Source organism: Chroicocephalus ridibundus, chromosome 1, assembly GCF_963924245.1.
Source record: "Chroicocephalus ridibundus chromosome 1, bChrRid1.1, whole genome shotgun sequence".
In the NCBI taxonomy this organism is placed as follows: domain Eukaryota; kingdom Metazoa; phylum Chordata; class Aves; order Charadriiformes; family Laridae; genus Chroicocephalus; species Chroicocephalus ridibundus.
In genome coordinates this window covers 134147825-134164567 of record NC_086284.1, presented here as the reverse complement: position 1 = coordinate 134164567, position 16743 = coordinate 134147825, and the positions used below count along the sequence as shown (strand labels likewise).

At 44.1% G+C, this 16743-nt stretch overlaps 1 gene segment (V, D, J or C); it reads right to left on the bottom strand.

The window, feature by feature from the left end:
- Positions 1-15332: 15332 nt before the first annotated feature.
- On the bottom strand, positions 15333-15862 carry LOC134523288 (T cell receptor beta variable 6-1-like). The segment is given in 2 exon segments: positions 15333-15718; positions 15814-15862. Coding segments are annotated over 2 exon segments (435 nt in total).
- Positions 15863-16743: the final 881 nt, after the last annotated feature.

Sequence of the window (16743 nt, the reverse complement as noted above, 5' to 3'; positions counted from 1 at the left end):
TTTAATCCAAACTTTTGCATATTAGTTCTGTTATATCATCTTTTTTTTTTTCTCATTACTATTGACAATCTTAGTTCTACAGATTTCTTGTGATTATGGTAACCTTTCCAAGCACAGTGAAAAGCATTGTGCCTTTCACTGCTTGATAATATTCAAAGGGGAATGACAGTGCACTTATGAGACACAATATAGTATTTCAGACTTAGACATATGTATATTTCAAGTAACTGTTATGTGTCAGGTAACAAAAAGTCTTACGGACAAATAATCTGTGGCTGTGTAGATTGCAGTTTCCATTTCCTTTATTTAATGTCTGCATTTTGTTAACAATCTTTATTGACTGTTTTGAAGAGATAGAAAATAAATGGATTGTGGAACCAGAAAGCACCTCACTGCAAGCAGGCTGCCTTAGCCACTCTAGGAGAGGTCCCCTTTTGTGTCTATCTATGTCTGCACTTTGTTAACAATCTTCATGGATTGTTTTGTTGAGATAGAGAGAGAGATTTCCCTGATCAGGAAAGAGGAGTTCAGCAATTCAGCTGCACTTCAAAGACCTGTTCTGAGTGGCCAACTTCTCGGCAGCACCCGGTTTGTGAAGAGGCTATTGGCCTACATACCCTTCTCCTGTGCTGAGAGCAGCTCCCCTCTGAGGGAAGGTGCTGCAAAGGAGAGAAGTTTATGTAAAGAGAGCGAGTGACTTTGAAGTGTTGTGTCCAAACTGCTGGCACAGAAATAGACAGCTGAATGGTTCATCTTCACAGACAAAATATCCAAATGGAAGTTTGTGAGGTTTAACCGGTTAGCTTTGTATCCCGTGGGAATGTCACCCTCTTGTTCCTGATTTGCACCAAGGGAATAATAGATCAATTGCATTCCCTTCCCTGGCTGCTGCAGATACCAGAACATAGTAACGTGATTATTATTCTGACTGCATGTCAGAGTAGCTTTCTCATCTTCTTTCACCACAAGACTTGAGGTTTGGGTGATTTCAGCTCCTATAAGACAAAGCAGAAGAAAAAAACACGGTAAAACAAGTAAGCTACGTTCTCCCAGCAGCAGAGCAGTTATCATGGCTCTACTGATGCCTTACGTGCTCCAAAGAAGTACATGGCCACACACCAAGCTGTCCACACCCTCATTTCTGCCTCAGCAGTCAGTGAGCATGCCCCTGGAAGGGACTTATATAGGTCCATTTCACACGGTTCTCTTACACCAATAGCAGAGATCCCTGTAACAGCTGAATCTATGCTGAAAACCAAGCTCCTTCCTGCAAGAAGAGTCAAGCAAGAGTCAAGCAAACTCTTTGTTTGAAGTGTTTCTGTTGAAAACACAAAGATAGTTTCCGATGGGCTCAGGTGGAAGTTTTTCTTATTCTCTCAGGCAGAGTATTGTCATACATGGCGACTGTCTTTTGATTTACCCTTGTATATTTTATTTTGCCTTTTGATATTGTGTTTCCTGAATAAAATGGAAAATATTCAGTGTAACCGAGTAAAGCTCGGGGTTTTTTTTGTATTGGTGACTGTTGGATTTTTCTTTGTGGACAAAGAGCAAAGAGAATACGTATGCTCAGACCTTAATTAGTTTGCTTGAGATATTTGAGATATTAGGCACTTTGTGCCAGGTGTTCTATCTGTTGCCTTGATTTTGCTTTTTCCAATCTCCAGTAACTCAGCCCTCTGCATTTGCTACTTGGCCATGCTGTGTCTCTTACTTTCCCTCCTTTTTCTGGACTCTCCCTCTATTCCTGGGCCTCCCTCTCCCATTACCTTTCCACCTTCCTGAAAAATTAGAAGGTAATGCTATTCCAATGGTGCTTTTTAAACATTCATCTTCCACAGAATCATTTTACCATATTTTTCCTCAGAGAGTAACTCAAAGCCCAGTAGAATGTTGAGTTTCAGCAGGTGACTAAAAAGCACTTCAGATCACGGGAACGACAGAAAGTCAGGAGATAGAACTATTAGACTGTTGTAGACTGAATATAATTGTAAGGTCAGCAGATTGAGGCAGGCTGCCGTTTGGGATACAGGTGAGGGAGAGGGAAGAAATGGATTTGTAGAAAGCACGAGAGAGGTCACTGGGGATTGGGGCCTGTGCCTAGGACACTGAGGTAGAGGGAAAGACCTAAGTCCAGTTTATCTATGGCAAATACCTCTACAGATTCTGGTCAGTTGCTCTTCTGGCTGAGGTTATAGGCCTGGATTCTTAAGTCAAATCTCCTATTCTTTTACTGTCGGTATGGGACGTTCTCAGCTTTCCCTTTTGCTCCTGGGCTTGAAAACTCCCTGGCAAGACAGTGTTTTTCCCTCCGGCATTGAATCTTTCATGCCTTCATGTGCCATCCTTGAAGTAACACGGTTAAAATTATCTCTGAGCATTCAATTAGCAGCACAAATGCTGCTAAAGCAAGCCTCACAGCTAGCCATAAGCACAACAAAGAGCGGCTCTGCTTACTGTTGGCTGAGGTCTGAAAACCAAAACCACTCCCTAGCCCAGAACCCAGCTTACTGCCTGCCTGCCTCTGACTGTTCCCTAAAGAGGATTTATCTTGTTCTGGAACGCCTGCTAGCGCTCTCAAGACCATCGCTAACCTGTTCCACTACAGAGTTAAACAGATCAAAGGTGCCATGCCGGCTTGGTGGATGGCCACACCACGAGGTTTCTCAGCTTCCACATTTGTCTCAACAACAGTCTTGAATGTACCTGAAGGTGCAGCCTTTTCTCGAAGCTGATTTTTTCTCTGAGACAGAGAATCCTTGGTCAAGGATGCAAACTGTTGCAGGTACAGACCAAAATCTTTCAACCACCTCCACGCTCATCTTGTTGATTGTGGAACCAGAAAGCACCTCACTGCAAGCAGGCTGCCTTCGCCACTCTAGGAGAGGTCTCTTTTTCTGTCTGTCTACGTCTGCACTTTGTTAACAATCTTCATGGATTGTTTTGTTGAGATAGAGAGAGAGATTTCCCTGATCAGGAAAGAGGAGTTCAGCAATTCAGCTGCACTTCAAAGACCTGTTCTGAGTGGCCAACTTCTCGGCAGCACCCGGTTTGTGAAGAGGCTATTGGCCTACATACCCTTCTCCTGTGCTGAGAGCAGCTCCCCTCTGAGGGAAGGTGCTGCAAAGGAGAGAAGTTTATGTAAAGAGAGCGAGTGACTTTGAAGTGTTGTGTCCAAACTGCTGGCACAGAAATAGACAGCTGAATGGTTCATCTTCACAGACAAAATATCCAAATGGAAGTTTGTGAGGTTTAACCGGTTAGCTTTGTATCCCGTGGGAATGTCACCCTCTTGTTCCAGATTTGCACCAATGGAATAATAGATCAATTGCATCCCCTTCCCTGGCTGCTGCAGATACCAGTACATATAATCGTGATTATTATTTTGACTGCATGTCAGAGTAGCTTTCTCATCTTCTTTCACCACAAGACTTGAGGTTTGGGTGATTTCAGCTCCTATAAGACAAAGCAGAAGAAAAAAACACGGTAAAACAAGTAAGCTACGTTCTCCCAGCAGCAGAGCAGGTATCACGGCTCTACTGATGCCTTACGTGCTCCAAAGAAGTACATGGCCACACACCAAGCTGTCCACACCCTCATTTCTGCCTCAGCAGTCAGTGAGCATGCCCCTGGAAGGGACTTATATAGGTCCATTTCACACGGTTCTCTTACACCAATAGCAGAGATCCCTGTAACAGCTGAATCTATGCTGAAAACCAAGCTCCTTCCTGCAAGAAGAGTCAAGCAAACTCTTTGTTTGAAGTGTTTCTGTTGAAAACACAGAGCAAGTTTCCAACAAGATCAGGTGGAAGTTTTTCTTATTCTCTCAGGCAAAGTATTGTCATACATGGCGACTGTCTTTTGATTTACCCTTGTATATTTTATTTTGCCTTTTGATATTGTGTTTCCTGAATAAAATGGAAAATATTCAGTGTAACCGAGTAAAGCTCGGGGGTTTTTTTGTATTGGTGACTGTTGGATTTTTCTTTGTGGACGAAGAGCAAAGAGAATACGTATGCTCAGACCTTAATTAGTTTGCTTGAGATATTTGAGATATTAGGCACTTTGTGCCAGATGTTCTATCTGTTGCCTTGATTTTGCTTTTTCCAATCTCCAGTAACTCAGTCCTCTGCATTTGCTACTTGGCCATGCCGTGTCTCTTACTTTCCCTCCTTTTTCTGGACTCTCCCTCTATTCCTGGGCCTCCCTCTCCCATTACCTTTCCACCTTCCTGAAAAATTAGAAGGTAATGCTATTCCAATGGTGCTTTTTAAACATTCATCTTCCACAGAATCATTTTACCATATTTTTCCTCAGAGAGTAACTCAAAGCCCAGTAGAATGTTGAGTTTCAGCAGGTGACTAAAAAGCACTTCAGATCACGGGAACGACAGAAAGTCAGGAGATAGAACTATTAGACTGTTGTAGACTGAATATAATTGTAAGGTCAGCAGATTGAGGCAGGCTGCCGTTTGGGATACAGGTGAGGGAGAGGGAAGAAATGGATTTGTAGAAAGCACGAGAGAGGTCACTGGGGATTGGGGCCTGTGCCTAGGACACTGAGGTAGAGGGAAAGACCTAAGTCCAGTTTATCTATGGCAAATACCTCTACAGATTCTGGTCAGTTGCTCCTCTGGCTGAGGTTATAGGCCTGGATTCTTAAGTCAAATCTCCTATTCTTTTACTGTCGGTATGGGACGTTCTCAGCTTTCCCTTTTGCTCCTGGGCTTGAAAACTCCCTGGCAAGACAGTGTTTTTCCCTCCGGCATTGAAACTTTCATGCCTTCATGTGCCATCCTTGAAGTAACACGGTTAAAATTATCTCTGAGCATTCAATTAGCAGCACAAATGCTGCTAAAGCAAGCCTCACAGCTAGCCATAAGCACAACAAAGAGCGGCTCGGCTTACTGTTGGCTGAGGTCTGAAAACCAAAACCACTCCCTAGCCCAGAACCCAGCTTACTGCCTGCCTGCCTCTGACTGTTCCCTAAAGAGGATTTATCTTGTTCTGGAACGCCTGCTAGCGCTCTCAAGACCATGTCTAACCTGTTCCACTACAGAGTTAAACAGATCAAAGGTGCCATGTCGGCTTGGTCCATGGCCACACCACGAGGTTTCTAAGCTTCCACATTTGTCTCAACAACAGTCTTGAATGTACCTGAAGGTGCAGCCTTTTCTCGAAGCCAATTTTTTCTCTGAGACAGAGAATCCTTGGTCAAGGGTGCAAACTGTTGCAGGTACAGACCGAAATCTTTCAACCACCTCCACGCTCATCTTGTTGATTGTGGAACCAGAAAGCACCTCACTGCAAGCAGGCTGCCTTAGCGACTCTAGGAGAGGTCTCCTTTTGTGTCTATCTATGTCTGCACTTTGTTAACAATCTTCATGGTTTGTTTTGTTGAGATAGAGAGAGAGATTTCCCTGATCAGGAAAGAGGAGTTCGGCAATTCAGCTGCACTTCAAAGACCTGTTCTGAGTGGCCAAGTTCTCGGCAGCACCCGGTTTGTGAAGAGGCTATTGGCCTACATACCCTTCTCCTGTGCTGAGAGCAGCTCCCCTCTGAGGGAAGGTGCTGCAAAGGAGAGAAGTTTATGTAAAGAGAGCGAGTGACTTTGAAGTGTTGTGTCCAAACTGCTGGCACAGAAATAGACAGCTGAATGGTTCATCTTCACAGACAAAATATCCAAATGGAAGTTTGTGAGGTTTAACCGGTTAGCTTTGTATCCCGTGGGAATGTCACCCTCTTGTTCCAGATTTGCACCAATGGAATAATAGATCAATTGCATCCCCTTCCCTGGCTGCTGCAGATACCAGTACATATAATTGTGATTATCATTTTGACTGCATGTCAGAGTAGCTTTCTCATCTTCTTTCACCACAAGACTTGAGGTTTGGGTGATTTCAGCTCCTATAAGACAAAGCAGAAGAAAAAAACATGGTAAAACAAGTAAGCTACGTTCTCCCAGCAGCAGAGCAGTTATCACGGCTCTACTGATGCCTTACGTGCTCCAAAGAAGTACATGGCCACACACCAAGCTGTCCACACCCTCATTTCTGCCTCAGCAGTCAGTGAGCATGCCCCTGGAAGGGACTTATATAGGTCCATTTCACACGGTTCTCTTACACCAATAGCAGAGATCCCTGTAACAGCTGAATCTATGCTGAAAACCAAGCTCCTTCCTGCAAGAAGAGTCAAGCAAACTCTTTGTTTGAAGTGTTTCTGTTGAAAACACAGAGCAAGTTTCCAACAAGATCAGGTGGAAGTTTTTCTTATTCTCTCAGGCAAAGTATTGTCATACATGGCGACTGTCTTTTGATTTACCCTTGTATATTTTATTTTGCCTTTTGATATTGTGTTTCCTGAATAAAATGGAAAATATTCAGTGTAACCGAGGAAAGCTCGGGGGTTTTTTTGTATTGGTGACTGTTGGATTTTTCTTTGTGGACGAAGAGCAAAGAGAATACGTATGCTCAGACCTTAATTAGTTTGCTTGAGATATTTGAGATATTAGGCACTTTGTGCCAGATGTTCTATCTGTTGCCTTGATTTTGCTTTTTCCAATCTCCAGTAACTCAGTCCTCTGCATTTGCTACTTGGCCATGCTGTGTCTCTTACTTTCCCTCCTTTTTCTGGACTCTCCCTCTATTCCTGGGCCTCCCTCTCCCATTACCTTTCCACCTTCCTGAAAAATTAGAAGGTAATGCTATTCCAATGGTGCTTTTTAAACATTCATCTTCCACAGAATCATTTTACCATATTTTTCCTCAGAGAGTAACTCAAAGCCCAGTAGAATGTTGAGTTTCAGCAGGTGACTAAAAAGCACTTCAGATCACGGGAATGACAGAAAGTCAGGAGATGGAACTATTAGACTGTTGTAGACTGAATATAATTGTAAGGTCAGCAGATTGAGGCAGGCTGCCGTTTGGGATACAGGTGAGGGAGAGGGAAGAAATGGATTTGTAGAAAGCACGAGAGAGGTCACTGGGGATTGGGGCCTGTGCCTAGGACACTGAGGTAGAGGGAAAGACCTAAGTCCAGTTTATCTATGGCAAATACCTCTACAGATTCTGGTCAGTTGCTCTTCTGGCTGAGGTTATAGGCCTGGATTCTTAAGTCAAATCTCCTATTCTTTTACTGTCGGTATGGGACGTTCTCAGCTTTCCCTTTTGCTCCTGGGCTTGAAAACTCCCTGGCAAGACAGTGTTTTTCCCTCCGGCATTGAATCTTTCATGCCTTCATGTGCCATCCTTGAAGTAACACGGTTAAAATTATCTCTGAGCATTCAATTAGCAGCACAAATGCTGCTAAAGCAAGCCTCACAGCTAGCCATAAGCACAACAAAGAGCGGCTCGGCTTACTGTTGGCTGAGGTCTGAAAACCAAAACCACTCCCTAGCCCAGAACCCAGCTTACTGCCTGCCTGCCTCTGACTGTTCCCTAAAGAGGATTTATCTTGTTCTGGAACGCCTGCTAGCGCTCTCAAGACCATGTCTAACCTGTTCCACTACAGAGTTAAACAGATCAAAGGTGCCATGTCGGCTTGGTCCATGGCCACACCACGAGGTTTCTAAGCTTCCACATTTGTCTCAACAACAGTCTTGAATGTACCTGAAGGTGCAGCCTTTTCTCGAAGCCGATTTTTTCTCTGAGACAGAGAATCCTTGGTCAAGGGTGCAAACTGTTGCAGGTACAGACCGAAATCTTTCAACCACCTCCACGCTCATCTTGTTGATTGTGGAACCAGAAAGCACCTCACTGCAAGCAGGCTGCCTTAGCGACTCTAGGAGAGGTCTCCTTTTGTGTCTATCTATGTCTGCACTTTGTTAACAATCTTCATGGTTTGTTTTGTTGAGATAGAGAGAGAGATTTCCCTGATCAGGAAAGAGGAGTTCAGCAATTCAGCTGCACTTCAAAGACCTGTTCTGAGTGGCCAAGTTCTCGGCAGCACCCGGTTTGTGAAGAGGCTATTGGCCTACATACCCTTCTCCTGTGCTGAGAGCAGCTCCCCTCTGAGGGAAGGTGCTGCAAAGGAGAGAAGTTTATGTAAAGAGAGCGAGTGACTTTGAAGTGTTGTGTCCAAACTGCTGGCACAGAAATAGACAGCTGAATGGTTCATCTTCACAGACAAAATATCCAAATGGAAGTTTGTGAGGTTTAACCGGTTAGCTTTGTATCCCGTGGGAATGTCACCCTCTTGTTCCAGATTTGCACCAATGGAATAATAGATCAATTGCATCCCCTTCCCTGGCTGCTGCAGATACCAGTACATATAATTGTGATTATCATTTTGACTGCATGTCAGAGTAGCTTTCTCATCTTCTTTCACCACAAGACTTGAGGTTTGGGTGATTTCAGCTCCTATAAGACAAAGCAGAAGAAAAAAACACGGTAAAACAAGTAAGCTACGTTCTCCCAGCAGCAGAGCAGGTATCACGGCTCTACTGATGCCTTACGTGCTCCAAAGAAGTACATGGCCACACACCAAGCTGTCCACACCCTCATTTCTGCCTCAGCAGTCAGTGAGCATGCCCCTGGAAGGGACTTATATAGGTCCATTTCACACGGTTCTCTTACACCAATAGCAGAGATCCCTGTAACAGCTGAATCTATGCTGAAAACCAAGCTCCTTCCTGCAAGAAGAGTCAAGCAAACTCTTTGTTTGAAGTGTTTCTGTTGAAAACACAGAGCAAGTTTCCGATGGGCTCAGGTGGAAGTTTTTCTTATTCTCTCAGGCAAAGTATTGTCATACATGGCGACTGTCTTTTGATTTACCCTTGTATATTTTATTTTGCCTTTTGATATTGTGTTTCCTGAATAAAATGGAAAATATTCAGTGTAACCGAGTAAAGCTCGGGGGTTTTTTTGTATTGGTGACTGTTGGATTTTTCTTTGTGGACGAAGAGCAAAGAGAATACGTATGCTCAGACCTTAATTAGTTTGCTTGCGATATTTGAGATATTAGGCACTTTGTGCCAGATGTTCTATCTGTTGCCTTGATTTTGCTTTTTCCAATCTCCAGTAACTCAGTCCTCTGCATTTGCTACTTGGCCATGCCGTGTCTCTTACTTTCCCTCCTTTTTCTGGACTCTCCCTCTATTCCTGGGCCTCCCTCTCCCATTACCTTTCCACCTTCCTGAAAAATTAGAAGGTAATGCTATTCCAATGGTGCTTTTTAAACATTCATCTTCCACAGAATCATTTTACCATATTTTTCCTCAGAGAGTAACTCAAAGCCCAGTAGAATGTTGAGTTTCAGCAGGTGACTAAAAAGCACTTCAGATCACGGGAACGACAGAAAGTCAGGAGATAGAACTATTAGACTGTTGTAGACTGAATATAATTGTAAGGTCAGCAGATTGAGGCAGGCTGCCGTTTGGGATACAGGTGAGGGAGAGGGAAGAAACGGATTTGTAGAAAGCACGAGAGAGGTCACTGGGGATTGGGGCCTGTGCCTAGGACACTGAGGTAGAGGGAAAGACCTAAGTCCAGTTTATCTATGGCAAATACCTCTACAGATTCTGGTCAGTTGCTCTTCTGGCTGAGGTTATAGGTCTGGATTCTTAAGTCAAATCTCCTATTCTTTTACTGTCGGTATGGGACGTTCTCAGCTTTCCCTTTTGCTCCTGGGCTTGAAAACTCCCTGGCAAGATAGTGTTTTTCCCTCCGGCATTGAATCTTTCATGCCTTCATGTGCCATCCTTGAAGTAACACGGTTAAAATTATCTCTGAGCACTCAATTAGCAGCACAAATGCTGCTAAAGCAAGCCTCACAGCTAGCCATAAGCACAACAAAGAGTGGCTCTGCTTACTGTTGGCTGAGGTCTGAAAACCAAAACCACTCCCTAGCCCAGAACCCAGCTTACTGCCTGCCTGCCTCTGACTGTTCCCTAAAGAGGATTTATCTTGTTCTGGAACGCCTGCTAGCGCTCTCAAGACCATGTCTAACCTGTTCCACTACAGAGTTAAACAGATCAAAGGTGCCATGTCGGCTTGGTCCATGGCCACACCACGAGGTTTCTAAGCTTCCACATTTGTCTCAACAACAGTCTTGAATGTACCTGAAGGTGCAGCCTTTTCTCGAAGCTCATTTTTTCTCTGAGACAGAGAATCCTTGGTCAAGGATGCAAACTGTTGCAGGTACAGGCTAAAATCTTTCAACCACCTCCACGCTCATCTTGTTGATTGTGGAACCAGAAAGCACCTCACTGCAAGCAGGCTGCCTTAGCGACTCTAGGAGAGGTCTCCTTTTCTGTCTGTCTATGTCTGCACTTTGTTAACAATCTTCATGGTTTGTTTTGTTGAGATAGAGAGAGAGATTTCCCTGATCAGGAAAGAGGAGTTCAGCAATTCAGCTGCACTTCAAAGACCTGTTCTGAGTGGCCAACTTCTCGGCAGTACCCGGTTTGTGAAGAGGCTATTGGCCTACATACCCTTCTCCTGTGCTGAGAGCAGCTCCCCTCTGAGGGAAGGTGCTGCAAAGGAGAGAAGTTTATGTAAAGAGAGCGAGTGACTTTGAAGTGTTGTGTCCAAACTGCTGGCACAGAAATAAACAGCTGAATGGTTCATCTTCACAGACAAAATATCCAAATGGAAGTTTGTGAGGTTTAACCGGTTAGCTTTGTATCCCGTGGGAATGTCACCCTCTTGTTCCAGATTTGCACCAAAGGAATAATAGATCAATTGCATTCCCTTCCCTGGCTGCTGCAGATACCAGTACATATAATCGTGATTATTATTTTGACTGCATGTCAGAGTAGCTTTCTCATCTTCTTTCACCACAAGACTTGAGGTTTGGGTGATTTCAGCTCCTATAAGACAAAGCAGAAGAAAAAAACACGGTAAAACAAGTAAGCTACATTCTCCCAGCAGCAGAGCAGGTATCACGGCTCTACTGATGCCTTACGTGCTCCAAAGAAGTACATGGCCACACACCAAGCTGTCCACACCCTCATTTCTGCCTCAGCAGTCAGTGAGCATGCCCCTGGAAGGGACTTATATAGGTCCATTTCACACGGTTCTCTTACACCAATAGCAGAGATCCCTGTAACAGCTGAATCTATGCTGAAAACCAAGCTCCTTCCTGCAAGAAGAGTCAAGCAAACTCTTTGTTTGAAGTGTTTCTGTTGAAAACACAGAGCAAGTTTCCGATGGGCTCAGGTGGAAGTTTTTCTTATTCTCTCAGGCAGAGTGTTGTCATACATGGCGATTGCCTTTTGATTTACCCTTGTGTGTTTTATTTTGCCTTTTGATATTTTGTTTCCTGAATAAAATGGAAAATATTCAGTGTAACCGAGGAAAGCTCGGGGGTTTTTTTGTATTGGTGACTATTGGATTTTTCTTTGTGGACAAAGAGCAAAGAGAATACGTATGCTCAGACCTTAATTAGTTTGCTTGAGATATTTGAGATATTAGGCACTTTGTGCCAGGTGTTCTATCTGTTGCCTTGATTTTGCTTTTTCCAATCTCCAGTAACTCAGTCCTCTGCATTTGCTACTTGGCCATGCTGTGTCTCTTACTTTCCCTCCTTTTTCTGGACTCTCCCTCTATTCCTGGGCCTCCCTCTCCCATTACCTTTCCACCTTCCTGAAAAATTAGAAGGTAATGCTATTCCAATGGTGCTTTTTAAACATTCATCTTCCACAGAATCATTTTACCGTATTTTTCCTCAGAGAGTAACTCAAAGCCCAGTAGAATGTTGAGTTTCAGCAGGTGACTAAAAAGCACTTCAGATCACGGGAACGACAGAAAGTCAGGAGATAGAACTATTAGACTGTTGTAGACTGAATATAATTGTAAGGTCAGCAGATTGAGGCAGGCTGCCGTTTGGGATACAGGTGAGGGAGAGGGAAGAAATGGATTTGTAGAAAGCACGAGAGAGGTCACTGGGGATTGGGGCCTGTGCCTAGGACACTGAGGTAGAGGGAAAGACCTAAGTCCAGTTTATCTATGGCAAATACCTCTACAGATTCTGGTCAGTTGCTCCTCTGGCTGAGGTTATAGGCCTGGATTCTTAAGTCAAATCTCGTATTCTTTTACTGTCGGTATGGGACGTTCTCAGCTTTCCCTTTTGCTCCTGGGCTTGAAAACTCCCTGGCAAGACAGTGTTTTTCCCTCCGGCATTGAATCTTTCATGCCTTCATGTGCCATCCTTGAAGTAAGACCATTAAAATAATCCCTGAGCATTCAATTAGCAGCACAAATGCTGCTAAAGCAAGCCTCACAGCTAGCCATAAGCACAACAAAGAGTGGCTCTGCTTACTGTTGGCTGAGGTCTGAAAACCAAAACCACTCCCTAGCCCAGAACCCAGCTTACTGCCTGCCTGCCTCTGACTGTTCCCTAAAGAGGATTTAGCTTGTTCTGGAACGCCTGCTAGCGCTCTCAAGACCATGTCTAACCTGTTCCACTACAGAGTTAAACAGATCAAAGGTGCCATGTCGGCTTGGTCCATGGCCACACCACGAGGTTTCTAAGCTTCCACATTTGTCTCAACAACAGTCTTGAATGTACCTGAAGGTGCAGCCTTTTCTCGAAGCTCATTTTTTCTCTGAGACAGAGAATCCTTGGTCAAGGATGCAAACTGTTGCAGGTACAGGCTAAAATCTTTCAACCACCTCCACGCTCATCTTGTTGATTGTGGAACCAGAAAGCACCTCACTGCAAGCAGGCTGCCTTAGCGACTCTAGGAGAGGTCTCCTTTTCTGTCTGTCTATGTCTGCACTTTGTTAACAATCTTCATGGTTTGTTTTGTTGAGATAGAGAGAGAGATTTCCCTGATCAGGAAAGAGGAGTTCAGCAATTCAGCTGCACTTCAAAGACCTGTTCTGAGTGGCCAACTTCTCGGCAGTACCCGGTTTGTGAAGAGGCTATTGGCCTACATACCCTTCTCCTGTGCTGAGAGCAGCTCCCCTCTGAGGGAAGGTGCTGCAAAGGAGAGAAGTTTATGTAAAGAGAGCGAGTGACTTTGAAGTGTTGTGTCCAAACTGCTGGCACAGAAATAAACAGCTGAATGGTTCATCTTCACAGACAAAATATCCAAATGGAAGTTTGTGAGGTTTAACCGGTTAGCTTTGTATCCCGTGGGAATGTCACCCTCTTGTTCCAGATTTGCACCAAAGGAATAATAGATCAATTGCATTCCCTTCCCTGGCTGCTGCAGATACCAGTACATAGCATTGTGATTATTATTTTGACTGCATGTCAGAGTAGCTTTCTCATCTTCTTTCACCACAAGACTTGAGGTTTGGGTGATTTCAGCTCCTATACGACAAAGCAGAAGAAAAAAACACGGTAAAACAAGTAAGCTACGTTCTCCCAGCAGCAGAGCAGGTATCACGGCTCTACTGATGCCTTACGTGCTCCAAAGAAGTACATGGCCACACACCAAGCTGTCCACACCCTCATTTCTGCCTCAGCAGTCAGTGAGCATGCCCCTGGAAGGGACTTATATAGGTCCATTTCACACGGTTCTCTTACACCAATAGCAGAGATCCCTGTAACAGCTGAATCTATGCTGAAAACCAAGCTCCTTCCTGCAAGAAGAGTCAAGCAAGAGTCAAGCAAACTCTTTGTTTGAAGTGTTTGGGTTGAAAACACAGAGCAAGTTTCCGATGGGCTCAGGTGGAAGTTTTTCTTATTCTCTCAGGCAGAGTATTGTCATACATGGCGATTGTCTTTTGATTTACCCTTGTGTGTTTTCGTTTGTCTTTAGATATTTTGTTTCCTGAATAAAATGGAAAATATTCAGTGTAACCGAGGAAAGCTCAGGGTTTTTTTTTGTATTGGTGACTGTTGGATTTTTCTTTGTGGACAAAGAGCAAAGAGAATACGTACGCTCAGACCTTAATTAGTTTGCTTGAGATATTTGAGATATTAGGCACTTTGTGCCAGATGTTCTATCTGTTGCCTTGATTTTGCTTTTTCCAATCTCCAGTAACTCAGTCCTCTGCATTTGCTACTTGGCCATGCTGTGTCTCTTACTTTCCCTCCTTTTTCTGGACTCTCCCTCTATTCCTGGGCCTCCCTCTCCCATTACCTTTCCACCTTCCTGAAAAATTAGAAGGTAATGCTATTATAATGGTGCTTTTTAAACATTCATCTTCCACAGAATCATTTTACCATATTTTTCCTCAGAGAGTAACTCAAAGCCCAGTAGAATGTTGAGTTTCAGCAGGTGACTAAAAAGCACTTCAGATCACGGGAATGACAGCAAGTCAGGAGATGGAACTATTAGACTGTTGTAGACTGAATATAATTGTAAGGTCAGCAGATTGAGGCAGGCTGCCGTTTGGGATACAGGTGAGGGAGAGGGAAGAAACGGATTTGTAGAAAGCACGAGAGAGGTCACTGGGGATTGGGGCCTGTGCCTAGGACACTGAGGTAGAGGGAAAGACCTAAGTCCAGTTTATCTATGGCAAATACCTCTACAGATTCTGGTCAGTTGCTCTTCTGGCTGAGGTTATAGGCCTGGATTCTTAAGTCAAATCTCCTATTCTTTTACTGTCGGTATGGGACGTTCTCAGCTTTCCCTTTTGCTCCTGGGCTTGAAAACTCCCTGGCAAGACAGTGTTTTTCCCTCCGGCATTGAATCTTTCATGCCTTCATGTGCCATCCTTGAAGTAACACGGTTAAAATTATCTCTGAGCATTCAATTAGCAGCACAAATGCTGCTAAAGCAAGCCTCACAGCTAGCCATAAGCACAACAAAGAGCGGCTCGGCTTACTGTTGGCTGAGGTCTGAAAACCAAAACCACTCCCTAGCCCAGAACCCAGCTTACTGCCTGCCTGCCTCTGACTGTTCCCTAAAGAGGATTTATCTTGTTCTGGAACGCCTGCTAGCGCTCTCAAGACCATGTCTAACCTGTTCCACTACAGAGTTAAACAGATCAAAGGTGCCATGTCGGCTTGGTCCATGGCCACACCACGAGGTTTCTAAGCTTCCACATTTGTCTCAACAACAGTCTTGAATGTACCTGAAGGTGCAGCCTTTTCTCAAAGCTGATATTATCTCTGAGACAGAGAATCCTTAGTCAAGGGTGCAAACTGTTGCAGGTACAGACCGAAATCTTTCAACCACATCCACGCTCATCTTGTTGATTGTGGAACCAGAAAGCACCTCACTGCAAGCAGGCTGCCTTCGCCACTCTAGGAGAGGTCTCCGTTTCTGTCTGTCTATGTCTGCACTTTGTTAACAATCTTCATGGACTGCTTTGCTGAGATAGAGAGAGAGATTTCCCTGATCAGGAAAGAGGAGTTCAGCAATTCAGCTGCACTTCAAAGACCTGTTCTGAGTGGCCAACTTCTCGGCAGTACCCGGTTTGTGAAGAGGCTATTGGCCTACATACCCTTCTCCTGTGCTGAGAGCAGCTCCCCTCTGAGGGAAGGTGCTGCAAAGGAGAGAAGTTTATGTAAAGAGAGCGAGTGACTTTGAAGTGTTGTGTCCAAACTGCTGGCACAGAAATAGACAGCTGAATGGTTCATCTTCACAGACAAAATATCCAAATGGAAGTTTGTGAGGTTTAACCGGTTAGCTTTGTATCCCGTGGGAATGTCACCCTCTTGTTCCAGATTTGCACCAATGGAATAATAGATCAATTGCATCCCCTTCCCTGGCTGCTGCAGGTACCAGTACATAGCATTGTGATTATTATTTTGACTGCATGTCAGAGTAGCTTTCTCATCTTCTTTCACCACAAGACTTGAGGTTTGGGTGATTTCAGCTCCTATAAGACAAAGCAGAACAAAAAAACACGGTAAAACAAGTAAGCTACGTTCTCCCAGCAGCAGAGCAGGTATCACGGCTCTACTGATGCCTTACGTGCTCCAAAGAAGTACATGGCCACACACCAAGCTGTCCACACCCTCATTTCTGCCTCAGCAGTCAGTGAGCATGCCCCTGGAAGGGACTTATATAGGTCCATTTCACACGGTTCTCTTACACCAATAGCAGAGATCCCTGTAACAGCTGAATCTATGCTGAAAACCAAGCTCCTTCCTGCAAGAAGAGTCAAGCAAACTCTTTGTTTGAAGTGTTTCTGTTGAAAACACAGAGCAAGTTTCCAACGGGCTCAGGTGGAAGTTTTTCTTATTCTCTCAGGCAGAGTGTTGTCATACATGGCGATTGTCTTTTGATTTACCCTTGTGTGTTTTATTTTGCCTTTTGATATTTTGTTTCCTGAATAAAATGGAAAATATTCAGTGTAACCGAGTAAAGTTCGGGGTTTTTTTTGTATTGGTGACTGTTGGATTTTTCTTTGTGGACCAAGAGGAAAGAGAATACGTATGCTCAGACCCTAATTAGTTTGCTTGAGATATTAGAGATATTAGGCACTTTGTGCCAGATGTTCTATCTGTTGCCTTGATTTTGCTTTTTCCAATCTCCAGTAACTCAGTCCTCTGCATTTGCTACTTGGCCATGCTGTGTCTCTTACTTTCCCTCCTTTTTCTGGACTCTCCCTCTATTCCTGGGCCTCCCTCTCCCATTACCTTTCCACCTTCCTGAAAAATTAGAAGGTAATGCTATTCCAATGGTGCTTTTTAAACATTCATCTTCCACAGAATCATTTTACCATATTTTTCCTCAGAGAGTAACTCAAAGCCCAGTAGAATGTTGAGTTTCAGCAGGTGACTAAAAAGCACTTCAGATCACGGGAACGACAGAAAGTCAGGAGATGGAACTATTAGACTGTTGTAGACTGAATATAATTGTAAGGTCAGCAGACTGAGGCAGGCTGCCGTTTGGGATACA